Source organism: Perissodus microlepis, chromosome 18 (genome assembly GCF_051167445.1).
Source record: "Perissodus microlepis isolate ML-2025 ecotype Zambia chromosome 18, ASM5116744v1, whole genome shotgun sequence".
NCBI lineage: Eukaryota > Metazoa > Chordata > Actinopteri > Cichliformes > Cichlidae > Perissodus > Perissodus microlepis.
This window is the reverse complement of record NC_140478.1, coordinates 34,051,070-34,072,386: the sequence shown is the minus strand read 5'-3', so window position 1 is coordinate 34,072,386 and position 21,317 is coordinate 34,051,070. Positions and strand designations below refer to the sequence as shown.

The 21,317-nt window shown below is 45.6% G+C and overlaps 1 protein-coding gene across 1 annotated transcript; it reads left to right on the top strand.

Annotated features, from left to right (window-relative positions):
• Positions 1–5,997: 5,997 nt before the first annotated feature.
• On the top strand, positions 5,998–20,383 carry LOC146368709 (inactive caspase-12-like). The gene is made up of 9 exons (XM_084912235.1): positions 5,998–6,346; positions 14,802–15,018; positions 15,097–15,316; positions 15,388–15,504; positions 15,573–15,682; positions 16,768–16,858; positions 17,064–17,121; positions 17,357–17,403; positions 17,927–20,383. The coding sequence occupies exons 2-9, from the start codon at positions 14,809–14,811 to the stop codon at positions 18,460–18,462; spliced, it is 1,389 nt and encodes a 462-aa protein (XP_084768361.1). The 5' UTR covers positions 5,998–6,346; positions 14,802–14,808; the 3' UTR covers positions 18,463–20,383.
• Positions 20,384–21,317: the final 934 nt, after the last annotated feature.

Below are 21,317 nucleotides of genomic sequence, written 5' to 3'. Positions count from 1 at the left end.
AAACGGCGGAAACGGAGCGGCCGAAGAGTAAACTTTCAAAAGTAAGTACTGAATATTATTTCACTTATTTATGTGCAAATGTTTAATAACGAAGAACATTAAAACATTACTGTTGGCAAAGTTATGTGACTCTCCAAAAGTTGATTCTGTTCATCCTTCATCTGTTCATTGCATAATTAAGATTAAGGAACTGACCTCCCAGCCCGTTGCTCCTTCAGTGGGCTGGTTTCAGTCATTATGCAAATGTCCTGTTTATAAGGTTGGAGACCTGCAGTCAGCTGAGACTGAAGACGTCACCTGATGATGATGAAACGTTTCTCCCACAAAACGCTATGTCCAGATGAACAGAATCAACTTTTGGAGATTTACTTCCCTGGATGACTGAACATGCAAGTTATGTGACGTTAGAGATGTTTGTAGTAACTTGGTTTTAAAGCCGTTCAATAGTCGACCTTAATCCTACAGAGAATGTGATGATTTTATGGATAATTAAAGTCAGTCATATATCCACAAACACAACAAGCTGAAAGTCAGTGATGCTGCTCGGTTTGCTCTGATTGTGGAATAAAAGTATGAACATGTATTTATAAGTTACACTTGTGTTTGAATCCTGCAGCTTATCACACATTTGATTTCCATGTGTGACGACTGCAAGTGTCCAGAGTGAGGACAGACTGAGGGACCCACTGCTGCACATCATCTGTGAGGCTTTGCACCCCTGATGATCCACCAGGACAAACTCAGCAGTGTGTGAGGGAGAGGAGGAGGAAGAGCCAGCAGCAGCTGACAGATGGAGAGAATAGACAGACTGTTCCCTGTTTGTGAAGGACTGCTAGGAAAGTTTAACATCACTGTCTGTCCTGAATCAGTCTTATTAGGTAATGTTCAAATAATGTGATCATCCAGTGTTTTCAGTGTGGGAGAAAGTACTCAGGGCCTTCAGGTTACACACTATGAAAGGCAGCAACAAGTTTAATGTTCAGAAACCTAAAGTCTGTATCAGCAGCAGAATGGAGCTAAAAATAAATGTTGGTTTCAGTTCTATGAAGCTTTGAGTATTTTGGATCAGTAGCTGCTGTGTTTGTTGCATCATATTGCTGTAATTGTTTATATGCTTTATATATTCTGAGGTAAGTTGATCTATAGTGTTACATCATATTCTATAAGGATGTTATGTGTTTGTAGACTTTCTGCCCAGTTTGACCCATTTAGCAGAAGTCAGCCTGTTTAAGGCTCTGATATCTATTCTGTGTGACTTACAGCAGTTATGACATGGTCTGATTTTCTCCCCCAATAAAGGAATATTTCATATATCAGTCGACTCTTCATTCTATCAGAAACAGTTATCACAGCTCGTACATTTGCTTTTTACACATGTATGTAAGCATTGAGCCAAATGTAATAATGCCAACATATTAAAAGAACAATATTTGTCTCTTATATATAAAACATCTGTATATACACTGTCAAAGATACTTGAGTGTCTTTGAGTGAAGATTTAAGGTGACAGGAAATATAAATAACTGCAACTTGAATCTTTACTGAAGCTCAGTGTTTGACACAGAGTTCATGTTCACTCCTGTAATATATCATAATAATCTGACAATAACTATAATATTGGCCATATTATATTTACATTACCACAGTGAGATGACTTTACTCTCATGAACAACATCAGCTAATTGTTATTTACTAGCTAATCGTAAATGACTGTTCAGTGCAGAAGTGAAGCCCAACAATCATGTTTCACAGTCCTGTGGGCTCAGCCTCAGACACTCAACTAATCACACAGAGCTCATGTAGAAACAAACAAACAAACGAACAAAAGATGTTCTCCTTCATTTCTGTCAAACAAAGCTGTATGACACGTTTCCAGCTGTTAGTATCATGGTTGCTAGGCAACCTGAGCAGCGCGACGGAGGCCAGTCCATTTCACAAGCCTCTCACTTCCGGCCTTAGCGGTCTTTGAGTACGCGGCCCTTGAGGACCGTTAAGGCTGCAGACCCTGAAGTGGGATCAGCCAGTGGGTCTGAGTGGGGCTCCTTCTTTGTGGATCGTAGGAAGTCTGTACCCAGGGTTTAGCGCCCCCTGGGTACAGACGGTGACATGTAGGGTGCTCAGTCAACTTGTCCTTTTCACTTCTTGAAATCAACCATAGCTTTCATGGTTCATGTCATGTTTGTGTGCTTGTGTTTACAACAACAGTGCACCCCCCCTCGTTGGCTGATAATATGGTGGACCAGCCAACAACAGGGACCCACAGCCCTCTTGGGGACACTCCCACAGGGCTTAAATCTGGGACTGTCCTCCAGCTGTTGTTACTGCTCCTTGGACAATCGTCAGGCTGTGATCACGTGACTGTCTGACCATCACTGCTGTCACACGTGCCCTGCAGTAAATGCTGTATTATGAGCAACACCTGAGACAGGTGTAAAGAAGCCTGAATGACAGCAGAGTGTTTGAGCAGACGCTGCAGCTCTTCCTGTCTCATTCCCGGTCAGCTGTCAGTGTGGGACCAGCGTGCGGTCAGGCCTGGGCTGCACCGGTTGGTCTGCTAGGCTCTGAGCTTTTCCTGCAGCTTTGAGGAGCGTTTCCAGGCTTGGCGGATGGTGTTGGGTGGAGGCTACGGGTGGAGGGACTGGCTCTTGTTTCTAGCACAAACAGCTACATACGCACACTCAGCTGACTGCAGGTTTCCAACCTCTGCACAGTGAGTGAAACCAGCAACAATGGGCTGGGAGGTCGGTTTGTGGTCATTGTCAGGGACCAAGCAGTGAAGCATAAAGGACGCAGGTGTTTAATTCAAAAAAGGGGTTTTATTGACCCAAAATATGAAAATATATTTAACAAAGCCAAAAAAACTTAAACAGGCAGACCAATAAAAGAGGCCAACTCAATAAACTAAACTCAGAATAACACTTAATGAAACCTCCAACAAACATAAGACAAACTGACCTGCTGCCACAGCGGGAACTTAAATACTGGTTTAGCTAAACCAAATGACACACACGGGGAAACCAAATGGCTGCCATATAACCAACTAATACAAGACAATTAAACAAACTGGAAACTCCCCCCCCAGGCAATGAAGCATGTGGTTTCTTCCAATTAGGCTGTCAGTGGTTCTTCAGCTCTCCCAGCAGAAGCCAAACCGCAGGTAACTCAAACAAAGATGCATTAACATAAAACAGAACTTTGACCTTGCAGTGTTAATATGTGTGCACGCCATAAAAACATTGGAAGGTGTGATGGAAAAACAACTTTAATAAAGAAACAATATTGAACAATAAGTATAATAAAGTAGTGACAGCAAAGTAAAGTGAATCACCTGGTGGTGAGGTGTGGAGCTTGCCATGTGTGGCAAACCTCAGAAACAAAACTACACAGCAGAAAAATAAAGTTGCTTTCCTTTGTCGATGTGCAGGGACAAAGCAGCGACAGGCTTTAAGAGGTTTCTGGTGTGGGTTAAAGGATTTCCAATGACTGAATATTTTCACATTTTTGTCATCCATCAATTGTATCACCTATGTGCAAGTTGTCATGGAAACTGATCAGCAGCCACTGATCAATGATCTCTGATCAACGATGTTGCTTCAGTGCTGCCGCCCTAACGACAGCTCCAGGCTGCCTGTGTTTGAAACACTCGTGCTTTGCGGCGTTCTCTCTGATTAAGTTTCAGCTTCATCGTGGCGATCTCACGCTGTCATCGATCGCAGAGCCTCGGTGAACTCATCGGTCCTTCCAGCTGATGCAGCATTTACCTGCAGGACGGGTCTGACACGGCGAGCAGCGAACAGTCATCCATCAGTGCTGACGGTCTCCACTGAACACGAGCACAGTGATGCTTTTCTTCAGTGGCTCCGCCCACACACCGAAGGATGAGTTTCGAGCAGCTTTTGCGGTGATCGGCCGTGAGAGAGGCAGCGCTCCCTCCTCGGGTCCCTCACACTCTGAAACCTCAGCTGCATTTCAGCACTTTCACCTGTGCAGCCAGTCACCGCCCACTTTCAGACAGGCACCGATACAGGTGTGGTGCTTGGACACCTCGGCCGTGGTCTGGCTTTTCATGGTTGTTGGAGTCTAGTAGAGACGCTTTATTAGAGACCAGTGAAAACCAGCACTCATCCTTTTAATGGTGGCAGCTCTGAGTCACACAGGTAATGTGTCACATGATCTTCTGCCATTTTTAGTAAAGGAATATGATTCAGTCAGCTACGAGGGCCTGGCTGAAACATGTAATGTGACCTGACTGTGGTGGTGTTTGTTAACGTCAGAGACAAAACTGTGGCTTTATCTCAGTGGGTGAGGTGCTGTGACGTGGATGAGAGCTTCTCTGCGAGTGTGTTTGTGGGTTTCAGATGAAAAGCATCATCAGTGCGTGCCTTTGTCTTCTGGTCTGTGTTCGATGTCTACAGCAGACGGCCGGCTCGTCTGCAGAGCGTCCAAAACTCTGCAGTCACACCGCTGACTCGCTCAAACAGAGGAGCTCAGTAACTCCTGTCATCAGCCGCTACGCTGGCTGCCGACCAGAGCGTCCGTGTGGGTGTGAAGTAGTCAGACTCAAACGTCCAGGAAGGCGGTAGGGAAGCAGACATTTCAGGTTTCCAGAGGTGAGCAATTCATTTACAGTGGACCCTATCATACGTGAAACTCAACAAAACTTCCACCCAAAGTAACAAAACTCAAAAGTACATGGATTTGGTGACACAGCTCACCTCTCCTCTCTCACCTGACTCTGGCAGAGACTGACTATATACAGGGCCAATTAATCTCCCTTCAATTAGTCCGGCCAGCGAGCTGAGGGACCTAAACCTCTACACAGATGACTAAAAATGACAAAAACCTCCTCACACATTTACACATTCGGCTCTATTTATGAAAAAAAGAGACCTTGAAACAAACAAAAGGAAGGATGTCTGTGGTAGAAGAAACCCCTCCTCTTGCTTCCACCTGCTGCTGTCACGTCTGACATCAGCAGCACTTTAAACGAGGCCTTTCCTCACACCTGACCCTCATGAACACTGAAAGAAAGAACAAAGTAAGTATAAACAAATCTGTAACAAAGAAACAGCAGCAACAGACTGCTCACACAAACAAACCCGGGACAGTCACAGTTACTGTGACAAATCACAGCAAACACAGAGACAGAGGGGTGTGCAAAAGCAAGTGGGCACACCTGGGACGAGTGGAGAGCATCCACAGGGTTTGAACACTTCTGTTTGGCCTCTGCTTCATACCTGAATGAAGGCTGGGACCACTCGCTCACAGGAACGTTTCATTCATGCAATTTATTCTTTTTCATTTTAAGTTTAACTTGATGTTAGAGTAATGATCTATTATACGTATCAGCTACAGTAAAGGTTGTACTGCACGTGCAGTCAGCAATGCATCGTTTCATAATCGTACATACATAACCGTTTCTGCTGACTAAGTAAAGAAGAGACTTCCAGCTCTACATGCATCATGTCTGCCTGCTGGTTGTGTGTCTGTTCCACCCTGCTGTGATCCCGGGCTGTATTATGGGATGTTGTCTGCATTTTATGATCTTGTGGGACGGACTGTAAAGTGATTTAAGGCCTGTGTGTGACATGTTGATGTTCATGCACAGGCTGCTGCACCCGAGGCCTCGCTGTTTCACGCGCTGCTCGGTGTGGGCATTTCTGTGGCTGATGCCAGCGTGGGCATGCTCCTGCACAGCTCCCTGCTCACAGTTTCTCTTTTTCACAAAGCGCAGTCGTGCTGACAGTTAATGGACAGAGGTGGGGCTGTATGTGACCTCTCACCGACAACACGAAGGCAAAGACAGGACAGGACAGAAATAGGTTGTCGGTGCGAGTCCACAGCCTCAGCTGTTGCTGTGAAACGTTCATTTTCTGTCCCACCTGGAGCCTCAGGCTGCTTGTTGTGGCACACCTGGAATACAGGTAAACTGTTTCTATCACACAATCAAAGGGCCTCAGGGAGCAGCACTGCGTGATGCATGATCAAGTGTAGATTGCAGCTGCAACAGTGTACCTGTGTTCCAGGTGAGCCAGCACTGAGCAGCCTCAGCTGTGATTGGACACCACACAGAGAAAAGTGACCTGCACTGAAAAACAGGGAAATATCAGATATTCAAATATGAAACTGGCTCTTGGACCGCTTTCTTGAGAATTTGGAAATGTCCCAAACAATCTTTCAAACTCTCTTCCAGAGAACTGAATAACAACTTTCCAAGGAAGTCATCTGGAAAAAAACCTGGCAGGGAGAATCTGCGGGGATATAAAAGCCGACGGCGCCACGCAGCAGCTGTTTGCAGCTCTCGGCAGACTGAAGCGTTCATCGGAGGAGGACGGGACTCCCTACTGTAAGTCTCCCTTCTGCTTCGCGTTGCTTTGTGTCGGTCGACAGCTTCCAGCCGTGTCCGAGGTTTCTGAGTGATCCTCAGCTCGGACTGCTGAGCGACGCTTCAGGAGCGTCCTATCAAATGTTAATCCTGGAAAGTTTCCTTGAAGACTCGAGGCGACGTGATTTGATAGATTTGGTATTTTCTCAGCTTTAAACCGCAGTCGTTTCTTTCCTAACATTTACCTTCATTTCTGGAAACTTTCATCTTCTTCCACTATTTCTGTGACCCAACAAAATTCCAACCAGCAAAAAACTTCCAGCGTCAGAGTCACAAAGCTTCCAGCCGCTGTTAGCAGCCGTAAACACCTGATGGGGTACCGCTGTGACCCGCGGGCGGACCGGCCGGGCGCAGACGAGAACGAGAGCTTCAAGAACAGCACGGGTGTGTCAGCTAAAAGGAACCTGTGAATGCAATAGCTCGATAACATGTAGAGTTTTGAACTCATACCACTGGCGTGTCTGCTGGGAGGCGGCGGGCAGCGGTGCCCACCCCCGGCGTGTTTTCTCCCACCCAGCCTGAGAGGGCTGGGCGACGTGCCGGCTCCTTTGGTCTCTCCAGTAAAGATCATATATGAAGGTGAGAAGCAGATGTCAGGTCACATGTGTATGCTGCTGGCTTCAAACACATCGGCAGCTGAAACGTAAGCGAGTCGTCTCGTGGCGCCATCTTCCTGTACCGCGACGGCAGCGTGGAGCTGGTTATGGTAGGGTGACCATACTTTGATTTCCAATAAAGAAAACACTTGGCCCAGTCCTGAAGAACTTTAATAATACTGCTCGCTTAAAGAAAACTTTAACATATTGAAACTAGAGATGGACCGATCCGATATTACGTATCGGTATCGGTCAGATACTGACCTAAATTACTGGATCGGATATTGGCGAGAAATAAAAAATGTAATCGATCCATTAAATATCAAAAAAGCACCTCACAAAACTTGCTACATAACCGTAGCAGAGCGGCTGTGTGTATTTTTAGCCTCGCTACCAAACCAGCATTTCATCTCTGAGGAAGTTACCCCAGAGAGAAGTAAAGCAAGTGTGGAAGTTCATCTCTGAGTGTTTGTAAAGCATTCCCGCGTTAAGCTTAACAACCGATATATGGAGCGACTGCCTCTCCCCCTCCCTCTCCTGCTGCTGCTTCAATCATGAAACTGATCAATGATCAGCTGATCGTCTCTCTTGTTTGTTTTTGGCCCACTTTGCACCAGAAAGAGGAAACCAGCGGCTGAACAACAGCAGCACGTTTAAGCTTGATAAGCTGTTGTTAGAATTTATTTAATATTACTTTCTACACCAGGATCTTTTTCTACGCAGCTGACGGCTGGTAACTGTGCAGGGGCGGATCTAGCAAAGTTTAGCCAGGGGGGCCGATAGGGCATGAACAGGGGGGGCACAAAGACATACTTTTCTTTCTTATTCTCATTTAAAATGTCGAGCTTTTAATAAATAATTATCTGAATCTTACACCCAAAGTTTTAATCTGATGTAAAATGTATAGAAGTCCATTACTGTATATAGTAACTGTTAAGTCTAATATACCCTAGTAAGCTGTAGTACTTTTTCCTTTGGGAACCATCTGTGCAGTCTGCAGTTCTGTTGAAGGAAGATGTTGAATCTATTTAATTATTCTTGAAAAATAATTTATTTCTGTGCATTTTTTCCCCACAAAACAGAGACTGGATACCTGTGTCCACGAAAAGCTCCTGTGCCAAACAGAAATTTTAATATGCTCTAATCAGCTCTATTCCATGAATGACTTCTTACCAAGCATAATCAGCCTTGGGGTGATGGGCAGGTTTCTCTCTGCTTCAAGGGACATCCTGGTAGATGGTTCCTGCCAGATAAAGGACCAGGACATTTTATGTAACAAATAAACAAATATAACAGGACAGCAAGCAACAGCATTAAACATAGAGCTGTATGAAAGAAGCTCACATCTGCTAAGACAAAGGGGGAGTCTTCATTTTCCTCTTAATACTTCATCATGAGAAGTATGGCTTCTGTGCCAACCTTGTTGTTGGTCAAAACTCCCTCACTTTCTATCTGCTGGATGAGTGTCCTTATACCAAGCTTCCCTTTGAGCTTCTGGCTGGAGAAATAGTTAATAATCCTTCTGCCTTTGGTTATGAGGGCCTGACCTAAGCGCTCACTGATATCGATGCCTGTGAGTTTGTAAAAGTGGTTCGAAAGACCTTTCGAGTAAACAAGAATGGCCACTGCTCCTGAATTTCAGCTACTGAAAGTGAGGGACAACTGTTGATAAGCTGGCGCTGAGAAATATATGTGAGGCACATGAAGTCATCCACATCAGGTCTCTCCACAGCTTCAGGTCCTTCTGAATTAAAAATTGTTAACAGGATGTGTTTCTTTTCCTCTAAAGAAGCTGGCGTTTCCCCCTCAGGAAGTTCAACTGGCTGCCAATTTATACAACCATAGCTATCCACAAGGCATCTAACTTTTTTATGTGAGGTTGCATTACTGTTGGGACTGCAGTCTTCCTCATTCCTGGTTCTCTTTGTTTGACGAAGTCTTTGTGTTGTATTATCTTGATTAACATGTTCAACTCTAGATTTGATGCTTCTTAGTAGTGAATAATGTCCACAGCCCAGTCTTTCTCCCTTTTCAGTAAAATCTGCAAATGTTTGAGGGTATCTGTTTACAATGATCTTAGCAACCGCTTCACAAGATGCACGTTTAGGGCTTCTGCAGTTAACCTGCATGGCCTCCACAACAATTCTAACCATACTTCTGTCCTCTGGATGAGCTCTGTCTCCTCTTGTGATTGCATGCAACAGTTGGAGTGGAAATCATTCCCAAGCTCCAGAGTAATGGTGTCATTCAGGTTCTTTGGTCTGCCATCTAAAAAAAAAAGAGAGAGAGATCACTGGAAGAGCAACTTTATATGGCTATTTCAACAAATATGTCCTCACTAAAAGATGAACCCTGCAATTAGGATTGAGTACTAACAGAAAGGCAGTTTTGGGGACCTTGTCTGAAGATGAAAATCAATCCCAGGACTGCAAAAACACCCTACAAACTCAAGGTCTTGCATTGAAAAGTTGAAAAATACATCGTAAATGTAAATGTAAATGGCTGGAAAATGATGTTCGGACACTGAAGTATTCAGAGCAACCTTCAAATGGACATAATACCCCCCCCGCTATGAAATCTGAGAGGGGCACAAAGAGCTGTGAAGTTTTGTGCAGCATACCCACATCCAGGAACTTGACAGCCGAGGTCACCAGTGAACTTATAAAACTCCTCCTCAGTGGTCTCCCTTCTTGTTCTGTGATTCCTAGGAATATGTGAATGAAGGCAGAAAATGTTCTGAAAGTGGCAGTTTCAGTTCCACAAGACAGCCTATAGTTAGCTACATGTTTGTGGCCTTTAACATGCAAACTGAACAATATAAATTTCCGTGCACTGAAGCCACAAAATTTAGAAATACACAAAGTTCAGTGACCACTTACCTTTCCTAAATGACATATGCAATGCAAAAAATAAGAGTATTGTCAATAGGGACCAATTCCCAGTTTTTACATGATCAAATTATTCACAAAAGGCTTCAATAAACAGAAAATGTGTGCCGACAAGAGAGCAGTGCACAAAAATGAAAAGATATTTGAGCTCGAGGCTTTAATGGGTTTAACATGACTTAGTCAGCACTCCGCACCGTACAGGTAGTACAAGCACACCTGAAAACACTGACCAGATTTAAGCATTTGGGCGCAACCTCGGTAGTTCACCGATTCACCTGTTGCAAAAGTTTTCTATCAAGTCTCATAAATCCATCGGCAACTATTACCTAACTAGTCTTTTGAGTCTCCACATTCATAGATATTGACATTTTGTCTTAGCATGAAAATATCCTGGTAGGGTAGCTTAAAAGTCAAAACAGACAGTAATAAGAACGCATTTCGGACTTCTCTCAAATAAGTGAAAAACACATTTACCTTCAGACTGATTATCTGGTGTCAATCCAACTTTAATGTGTCCCATGTCAGTCCGTTTTAGGGAAAAGTGTTAAGTGGTTTCATTTAATTTTGAGATACTCCCGCATGGACGAGCAATTTGGAGTCTAGCAGAGTTGTAACGAATAGCATACGATCTTCAGATATAATCCAATCAGCCTTGCATTTAACCCGATTGAACATCCAGTTACCTCTGACTACTTCTAAGTTGCACATGTTAACGGTCTCATCATCACTCTGTGCTGCAGCGAACTGGATCTGTGGCACAGAATAGTTGATGGTCATGTTGTTCTCCTGCTTTGCAGCTTTGTTTGAGTCTGAATTGCGGCTTAAACGTGCAAAACTAAGAGAAGCAGATCCATATTTTCTTCTTGTTGTTATTTAATGGTGGTTGGCAACCAGCGAAAGGAGCATTAACCACCTCGAGCAATATTTTTTATCCCCATTGTTGTTTTGAAAGTGAATACCCGACGTGTGCGTCATACGTCACGTTGTACGTCAGGTGAAGGTGTGGCGTCGGCTATCGCACCTGTCGCATTAAAAAGCTTTAAAAACGTAACAACCCGACGTGCTAAACACGAACAAACATAAACACCCGTGTTACATTATCACGTATATCCAGACATCTCTTCTGAACCAAGACGAAGTGGAGCTACAAAGGAATTATTTCTTTAGGAGAGCATTTAATAGCAGTCTGGCCTGCAACAAAATGCACCGCTAAAAATACAGTTTCTGATGTCCCAGAATTTATTAATTTTGAGAGTGAAGTTGTAGGACTGATGCTGGTTAGTGGTGTAGGTTTCATGGATGTGACACCTTAACTTGTGTAAAATGACGACCAGAGCATATGATTAGGTTAGTTCACTCGTTAGGCAGAGGTGTCTTAAAAAGTACCATCTTATACAAAACAAATGAAGGTCCAGTATAAGAAAGAATAAGAAGAGAAAAAAGGAACAGCCTGCTAAATGAAGTCATGTTTAAACATTACTCTAAATGTAGCCATTAGTTTTTGTTGCTGGCATACAAAAAACAAGTATACTTCAATTATATTTCCCAACCTTACCTAGTACGTATACTAATAATGCTTCTTGGGACTATATTGGCCCCGTTTTAGTACAAAACAGTATTCTTGAAATTAACTTTGAGATGTACTTTTTGTTCACTATAAATGTACTAGCATAATGTCATAATGTCTACAAGAGTATAATTAAAATATACTCGACTATCACAATACTAACCTTACAAGTATACTATTAATTTACTTTTTAGTTTATATTTGAGTTACTTCTGATTGAAAAACAGTAATTAAAATGCAATTGAAACATATTTTTCACATGTAACTAATCTCTTGATTCCCCAGATATCAGATAAGATAAGACTTTATTGATCCCACAACGGGGAAATTTTTGCGTCACCTCAGCTCAGGTACAGATATATGAAGGAAATACAAAAATACAATTAAGTACAATCAATGAAAAAAGTAAGATACACTATATACAATGGTAGCATACACAGTATGTGATTATGGATATATCAGATAACAGTTCTAACTATCAGCAGGGTTCATTTGTAGAGAACTGCACCCATAGTTCAAGTACCAGAATTATATAGTGAACAGGTGAGAAAGCGTTTTGAGAGTTGAGGTTTACTAACTATTGACCCTTTTCACTCACGGTTTGAACAATTTCATTTTTTAAATTAATGATTTGCCCCACTTACTCTGTTCACAAGGTAAAAGATGCTGATGCTTAAATGTAATTTGGTCTAAAAAAGGAAGAAAATACATACGAAGTAAACTAAAGGTATACTTGCTTGTTTTCTAGTTTTTAAAGTATACTTATACTTAAATATTCTTTTTGGTAAGAGTGAGACTGGTTGTTTGATACAAAGTGGGCTGTAATAATGTTTCACATTGTTTGAATAAACAAATACATTTATTAATATATGAGGTTCCATTCAGTTCAAGGAATTAAATTTTACTGTGGCTGCATATTGTAGTTTATACAGGGAGTGCAGAATTATTAGGCAAATGAGTATTTTGTCCACACCATCCTCTTCATGCATGTTGTCTTACTCCAAGCTGTATAGGCTCGAAAGCCTACTACCAATTAAGCATATTAGGTGATGTGCATCTCTGTAATGAGAAGGGGTGTGGTCTAATGACATCAACACCCTATATCAGGTGTGCATAATTATTAGGCAACTTCCTTTCCTTTGGCAAAATGGGTCAAAAGAAGGACTTGACGGGCTCAGAAAAGTCAAAAATAGTGAGATATCTTGCAGAGGGATGCAGCAGTCTCAAAATTGCAAAGCTTCTGAAGCGTGATCATCGAACAATCAAGCGTTTCATTCAAAATAGTCAACAGGGTCGCAAGAAGCGTGTGGAAAAACCAAGGCGCAAAATAACTGCCCATGAACTGAGAAAAGTCAAGCGTGCAGCTGCCAAGATGCTACTTGCCACCAGTTTGGCCATATTTCAGAGCTGCAACATCACTGGAGTGCCCAAAAGCACAAGGTGTGCAATACTCAGAGACATGGCCAAGGTAAGAAAGGCTGAAAGACGACCACCACTGAACAAGACACACAAGCTGAAACGTCAAGACTGGGCCAAGAAATATCTCAAGACTGGTTTTTCTAAGGTTTTATGGACTGATGACATGAGAGTGAGTCTTGATGGGCCAGATGGATGGGCCCGTGGCTGGATTGGTAAAGGGCAGAGAGCTCCAGTCCGACTCAGACGCCAGCAAGGTGGAGGTGGAGTACTGGTTTGGGCTGGTATCATCAAAGATGAGCTTGTGGGGCCTTTTCGGGTTGAGGATGGAGTCAAGCTCAACTCCCAGTCCTACTGCCAGTTTCTGGAAGACACCTTCTTCAAGCAGTGGTACAGGAAGAAGTCTGCATCCTTCAAGAAAAACATGATTTTCATGCAGGACAATGCTCCATCACACGCGTCCAAGTACTCCACAGCGTGGCTGGCAAGAAAGGGTATAAAAGAAGAAAAACTAATGACATGGCCTCCTTGTTCACCTGATCTGAACCCCATTGAGAACCTGTGGTCCATCATCAAATGTGAGATTTACAAGGAGGGAAAACAGTACACCTCTCTGAACAGTGTCTGGGAGGCTGTGGTTGCTGCTGCACGCAATGTTGATGGTGAACAGATCAAAACACGGACAGAATCCATGGATGGCAGGCTTTTGAGTGTCCTTGCAAAGAAAGGTGGCTATATTGGTCGCTGATTTGTTTTTGTTTTGTTTTTGAATGTCAGAAATGTATATTTGTGAATGTGGAGATGTTATATTGGTTTCACTGGTAAAAATAAATAATTGAAATGGGTATATATTTGTTTTTTGTTAAGTTGCCTAATAATTCTGCACAGTAATAGTCACCTGCACACACAGATATCCCCCTAAAATAGCTCAAACTGAAAACAAACTAAAAACTACTTCCAAAAACATTCAGCTTTGATATTAATGAGTTTTTTGGGTTCATTGAGAACATGGTTGTTGTTCAATAATAAAATTATTCCTCAAAAATACAACTTGCCTAATAATTCTGCACTCCCTGTATGTTATACTACTCTCACAGTGAATCGCATTTTATAGTAATACACTCTGAATGAGGATTTAAGTAATTACTCTACAGTAGAAAACAACAGAAATCCAGATGGTGTAATCGTATAATCTCAGTAACATCACCAATTGTTACATTTGCTGTATTTTACAGCTGTTTCCACGACTACGGTGAGTTACCGTAATAATAATGTAATCTCATGGAATTTTCCCACAATTACATGTAAATTACAGTACTAACTGCAAACATCCTTTAGAGTTTTTTACTGTTGATTTTGCAGTACTAAGCTATGGAAATTACTGCAAAGGCTAACAGTGTACCGCAGCACGACCAGTCCACACTTGTACCTCATGCTGACATGCTGCTGCACGCACACGTGCAGGCTGAAAGCGCATCGGGCTGAATGAACCTGCCGTTCAGACCCGGGAGGCGGAGCTACTTTCACCTGAGATCATCTCTGTGACAGAACTTTCATTTACAGACAGGACTAACAAGGCTGAACGTTTGAATAACCACAGCAACACTACAGCTGTCATTACACTAACATGTTTATTTCATAGAGAAAAAATATCCAAAGTTTGATGCAAGCAAAGAAAGCGAGCAGTGAACCAAGCCTGTAGCTCGGTGCTGATCGTGTGTAAATGTGGACGTTTTTACTTCTGCCTCCTTTTTCACACAGTAACAATAATATTATTTATAATGTGGTAATGTTGTACACTGCATCACTGTGGCGTCTGTGATGGATGACAGCGTTGAGCAGCGTTGAGCAGCGTGTTGAGCAGCGTGTTGAGCAGCGCTGGATCATTCAGCAGCAGCTGTTCATGAAGGATCCACTGAGCCCGATTCTGTCCTCTGATCTTCTCACAGGGCAGCGATGGCGATGAGCACCGACAACATGACCAGAAACATCCAGGCTACAAATGCGCCCCGACGGACAAAGCGTGTCGCCCTGCTGATCAACAACATGCATTTTTACAATCCGGCATTAACCAGACACGGGGCTGACAAAGATGAGCAGGCCGTGGTCAACCTGCTCCACACTCTGGGATACGAGGTGGATAGACATCGGAACCTACCTGCACAGGTAACTTTCCTTCACTGAGGCTTGCACTGCTTTTCCACAGCGACCCAACGACTGACGTCTGACTTTTTGCTCTTACAGAAAATGGACGAAGCTCTGAAAAGGTTTACCAGACGTCCGACACTGCCCCTCACAGACAGCGTGTTTGTTGTTGTCATGTCCCACGGAGGCATGGGAACTATCTGTGGAACGGGCAATCACAGGATTGAAATTGACCGAATTTATGAGCGCTTAAACTCTAGAAACTGTCCCGCGCTGAAGGACAAACCGAAGATCGTCATCATTCAGGCGTCCAGAGGAGGTGAGTCTCCGCTCGTGCGCTGCTGACGGCTGCTGTGAACATGGCGTTTCACTAAGTGTTGTCTGTTTCAGTGCTCGTACCTGGAAGACCGCCTGTGCCCACAGATAACATGAGAGCTCGATCAGTAAATGAAGCTGCTCAGCTGCACACAGAAAAGGATTTCATCACTCTTCATTGCAGCGCGCCTCGTGAGTCCTGCAGCATCCAGTACTGATCACTGTCACACACAGCTGTTCACACCTGTTTGTGTTTGCAGACATAGCTGCATACAAACACCCAGCGTACGGCTCCTTCTTCATCCAAAGTATTGCTGAGGTGTTCAACAGTCGGTGCGTCCAGGATCCCATCGATGAACTCTTCAAAAAAGTACGTTTAAGAATATTCTGAACTCTTTGAAAACACGACGAAGGTCTGAGAACCAGACAGGTGACCACAGGTGGTGCTCAAAGCCCCGCCCATTTGGCCTTTTACTCCATAAATGGAGGAAACGTGTCGGGAACGTGTTCAAACTAATCTTTCTGTGGAGGCAAAGAGCCAAAGAGCCAGTCCTGTTACAGAACCTGGAGCATTGAAGCTTCTACAAATCATCATTTTCAAAGTGAAGAGTGACGCCTCCCTCCCTCCCTCAGTCTCCCTCCCTGGGCCTCCCTGGTCCTCCCACCCTCGTTCTCCCTCCCTGGTCTTCCCTGGGCCTCCCTGAGCCTCCCTGGGCCTCCCTCGTCCTCCCTGGGCCTCCTTGGGTCTCCCTCACTCTCCCTCCCTTGTCCTCCCTCCCTGGGCCTTCCTGGTCCTCCCGCCCTCGTTCTCCCTCCCTGGTCTTCCCTGGGCCTCCCCGGGTCTCCCTCCCTGGGCCTCCCCGGGTCTCCCTCCCTGAGCCTCCCTGGGTCTCCCTCCCTGGGCTTCCTTGGGTCTCCCTCGTTCTCCCTCCCTCGTTCTCCCTCCCTCGTCCTCCCTCATCCTCCCTCGTCCTCCCTGGGCCTCCTTGGGTCTCCCTCGTCCTCCCTCATCCTCCCTCGTCCTCCCTGGGCCTCCTTGGGTCTCCCTCGTCCTCCCTCGTCCTCCCTGGGCCTCCTTGGGTCTCCCTCGTCCTCCCTCGTCCTCCCTGGGCCTCCTTGGGTCTCCCTCGTCCTCCCTCGTCCTCTCTCGTCCTCCCTGGGCCTCCTTGGGTCTCCCTCGTCCTCCCTCGTCCTCCCTCGTCCTCCCTGGGCCTCCTTGGGTCTCCCTCGTCCTCCCTCGTCCTCTCTCGTCCTCCCTGGGCCTCCTTGGGTCTCCCTCGTCCTCCCTCGTCCTCCCTCGTCCTCCCTCGTCCTCCCTGGGCCTCCTTGGGTCTCCCTCGTCCTCCCTCGTCCTCCCTGGGCCTGTGATGTCATGGTGCTGGCTCAGAGACACGTTCTGGTCCTCCTGTTCGTGGAGCTGATGCGTGGTCACAGTGTGATATTTCTGACCCACAGGTCATGCAGTGCTTCCGTGTGTCAGGCATGCAGCAGCTGATGCCGAGCGTGCAATTACACACCCTGACGAAGCCCTTCTACCTGCTTCCAGGTGAGTGCAGAAACATGAGGTTGTGTGTGAGACTGTGACACCTGGATTATAAACCTGTGTTCATATAAATGCAGCTTCAGCGCTCAGACTGATTTCAGTCTGTGATGTGCTGCATGAGGACAGACACAGAGTTCCTTCTCGTGTTTGTTTCTGAGGTGCTGTGAAAAGTGTAAACCTATCATTTTGACCCCGGATGTACTTACAGGAAACGTGCAGGTGCCTACACGACCTGAGGATCCACGCGGGAGACCGGACGCTCTCAGGTAGGAGGAGGAGGAGGACTGAAAGAGGAGAGCGGGAAGCCTCTCTTCTCCTCTCTGCTTCTTTATTTTAAGCCTCACTGTAGATCTCTGCATGTTGAAGGAACAGCCTGTCACTGTAGGAAACCTAAGAATCAGTCTAGCTAGCACAGAGAGCCCTGCTCCATCACGCCTGTCTATAACAGTATGACAGCCATGTGATGTCCAAGTGTGCATGCTGACCCCCTCCTGCTTTCAGGGCGGAGCCTGCTGGAGTCCGATGGGTGAGGTCAGAGCTGAAGAAGTGTAAGTGTGTTTTTAATGTGATTCAAACAGCGCACGGTCCCATCACTCATTCTGCCGAGCTTGGACAGACTGACACTTCTTTAAGTTTCTTGAAGACGCTTCATCCGAGGAGCTGCTTCGGTTCTTGGACCAAACAGTATTTAAACGCCGGTGGGAGTGTCCCTCAATGGTGACTCATCTCATGAGCTAAGGCGAAGCAATGTGACCCTGCCATACTGAGATCACCTGACCTCAGGCTGGACTGTAGGTCGTGCACAGCCTGTGCCGTAAGCCACGCCCTCTGTCCAAAGTGGACACAGATGTGATGAAATGTGAACACTGGCATCCTCAGGGAGTGGCCTTTGACCTTTTGGAGCAGTGGTCCAGGTCAGTGTAGTCCACCTTCTGGCTTTAGAACTGAAGCAGCCTCTCGGATGAAACATCTGGACAAACTCAGAGAAGTCCGGTGGTCTTGGTTCGGCTCCTGAGACCGCCGAGGCCTGGATGACTGACTGTAGCTGGATTGTGTTTGTTCTCTCATCAGATTGCTGTCAGCTCACCATCGACATGAACACGGTGAACAGGAAACTCAAACTGTCCCACCATACCAGGAAAGTGCAGTATCGGTCGGAGCCTCAGCGGTATCCCGATCATCCCGACAGATTCGACCGGGCTCAGCTGCTGTGCAGAGATGGGCTGGTGGGTCGCGGGTACTGGGAGGTGGAGTGGACCGGCGAGGTTTACATAGCGGTGAGTTACAGAGGGATCAGAAGGAAAGGAGACAGCAACGAGACCCTGTTCGGGTGGAACAACCAGTCGTGGAGTCTGTACTGCTCCGATACATACACCGTCTGGCACGACGGCAAAGAAACGGCGCTCTCCTCGCGCTCCTACTCCTCATCCTCCCTGTCCGACTCTGGTAGGGTAGCAGTGTACGTGGACTGTCACGCTGGCACTCTGTCCTTCCTCAAGGTCTCCTCTGACACTCTGACCCACCTCCACACCTTCAAGACCAAATTCACTGAGCCCGTGTATGCCGGGTTCAGAGTCTTCACTGCGTCCTCATTGCGTCTGTGCTGAGTGGCACGGAGAGGGTCCACTCGTGGGGTGGGCTAGGGTGGATGTGTTTTCAGAGTAATGGTGGAGGGAGCTTTCTCTCGCTTCTCTTCCAGGTGACATTTCTTTCCTTTATCCTGGATGTGCTGGATTCGGGGTCAAAGGTTTGGCTGTAGTTCTGACCCAGGCATCAGTGATGTTCCCGCTGTGCTCCTCCCTGCCTGAGGGTGGTGCTGTTCACTGGTTAAAGACTTTAACTGGAACCTGACCGGGCTGGTTTGGCTCCGCCTTCTTCCAACAGTCACATGCCTGCAGCGCGAACCTGTTTTTAAACTTTGTGCATGTTGTAAATGTTATAAACACGAATGTCTGACTGTGTGTGCGACACACTTCCTGTTGTGTCTGTGTGTGCGACACACTTCCTGTTGTGTCTGTGTGTGCGACACACTTCCTGTTGTGTGTGTAATTGTGGAGGCGGGTCGTTGCTCTGGCTGTGGCGCTCTGATGACCGTGGTTGCACGCTCTGACAGATGCTTTTATGATGACTGTGATGTTTTTGTGTAATTGTGTATAAAGTTTGATTTGAATGTGCAGCTGTAGTTCCTCAGTGTGGCCACCTGATGGCAGCAAACCTTCCGACTCTTTCAGCGTGATTCACTGCTTCCTGTTTCCAGACAGTGTCTGATTGGAGGACACAGAAAGTCACGTGACCAAACAAATGTGTACTTATGTGATGTTTCAAAGATCAATAAACAGAAAAGTGAACGGCTCGTTTCTGTCAGAGTCTTCTCTGAAGTCTGTAGATGCTGAGGAGCGTTGCAGGAAACCACGTCCATCTTTAAAGTGGGCCGACGTTCCCACGTTAGCCGACGTTCCCTCTCTGTTCCCTCTCTGTTCCCTCAGAATCGGGACAAGCTGATGTGTTCTGTTGTGACTGTGGCTGTCAAGCTTTCCTTTTCTGCCCCACCCCATGTCTCAGGCTGTTGTTGTGCCACACCTGGAATACAGACAAACTGTTTTGTTTACACGAGAAGTCTAAATTTAGACATCCCACAGTAAGACGTGTTACATAAACAGACAAATATCTCATGTTCAGTTATGAAACTGGTTCTTTGACGTCTTCTTTGGAATTTGAAAACGATCCCAAACAGTCTCATAAAATCTGTTCCAGAGAACTCCACAATCAGATTCTCAGGAAGTCGTCTGAACAAACACAAGTGATCAGGCTGCATTAGTCCACTCGCACAGGAGGACACACACAGGGTTACGTGATCAGCTCGGGTAACCAGTGCAGGTTTTTTACCCCGATCAAAGAAGAGGATTCGGGTTTCCCTGATTCCAGCGCACAGCTCAGACATGATCGCAGAGGATCTCCCAAACGGACGCCACCTGAGCACTGCCTCGCTTACACAAGCACGTTCTACTGTGCTGAAGTGGCGACACCTGGGAGGTGGGAGTGCGCTGTCTGGGCAGCGATGTTTGGAAACAGTCTGAACCCCAGCGTGATACCTGCTTGACGCACACAAACCTGCACAGGTCCGAACAAAGCTGCTCATTACACATGTCAGGAGCTGCGATCAGATATCAAACAAGGAAGCAGAGTGCGTTGAAGACGGCGAGCTGATCCTGCTGCCCCAGCACAAACCTCCCTCTGTGAACCTCCGTGTTGCTCACAATGATCAGTAAAGTCAGACTGCTGTTTGTTTCCAGCAGGTTTGTTCTACACAGCAAAGCTAGAAGCTGGCATAGTTAGGTTGGATTTTTGAAACTGCTCCTGCAGGTTATTCTGTTTGATGTTTGGAGTAGAATAATCCTCCAACCCATATTTAACCAGTATTTTAATCTTCCATTCACCGGCAAACACCGCAAAAAACTACAGTGAAATAACAACTGGAAACACAAATATTCTGTCAGCAAAATAAAATTACAACCCAAATAAAACGTAACACAAAGTAAAATACACAAACATGCCGCGTGCACCTTTCTGCCAAACGTTCATAAGCAGTTGCAGTCCATATCGCACATATTTTCATCTCATCCATGAAAACAAGCTTGTTTTCCTGGCACGAGTCCTCAGACTGGCAGCACAAGCACAACTCTGAAGTCCACCACTAGGTGGCAGCAACACAACATGGAACCAGATTAAACAGACAACTTTAACTTTGTAATCACAGAATAATTACATTTTTAATTCATTTAAAAATATATATTAACACGGAACAAAGATTAAATGTGTTTTCCTTCTTTATTCAAAGGTCATATTTGTCACACTGATCACACGGGTTTCAGACACCTTATACGTCATCCTGCTGAGCGACCTCTGAACTTTAGCGTGGATGCTGTGTCCTGTCACAGGATGTTTCCCTCAGTCTGCAGGCTGGGTTACAGAGACCCGCCTGCTGTTTATCAGGAGGATTATCAGTAGAAGCTGTAATTACTGTTCTTTGACACTATAAATAAATATGGTAGCAGGCTGAGGGGCGGAGCCTGTTCGTCTGACTGAGTTATAACAGCTGCAGTCACTCTGTCGCGGTTAATGTTCACATTATTGCAGCTGTTTGTTCTGTACTGAGTGTTTCCAGCAACGGCCGCCATGACAGAGACTGCAGTACCTGTTGGTGACCTCTGACCTCTGTTGTGTTTGGGGCTGGTGCTAATAAAAGCTGCGTTCCTGTAGTCGAGCAGCGTGTGGAGGCCAGGAACCGCAGGCCTATATGGAGACGTCTGTCCCCTCCTGTGCTTAAACTCGCCAGTGTTCTTTGAGGCGGCGCCGTGTGCGAGGAACCGGCGAGGATGAGGCCGGAGACCAGAGTCCGAGCTGAAAGCAGAGAGGAGCTTTGTACTGAGACAGAGCTCGCTCTGCCTCTCAGCTATATCAC

Coding starts and splice junctions, on each gene's coding strand:
- LOC146368709 (XM_084912235.1), top strand. CDS start 14,809: ATGGCGATGAGCACCGACAACATGACCAGAAACATCCAGGCTACAAAT. Junction 15,019..15,096: donor ATCGGAACCTACCTGCACAG/GTAACTTTCCTT, acceptor TTGCTCTTACAG/AAAATGGACGAAGCTCTGAA. Junction 15,317..15,387: donor CATTCAGGCGTCCAGAGGAG/GTGAGTCTCCGC, acceptor TGTCTGTTTCAG/TGCTCGTACCTGGAAGACCG.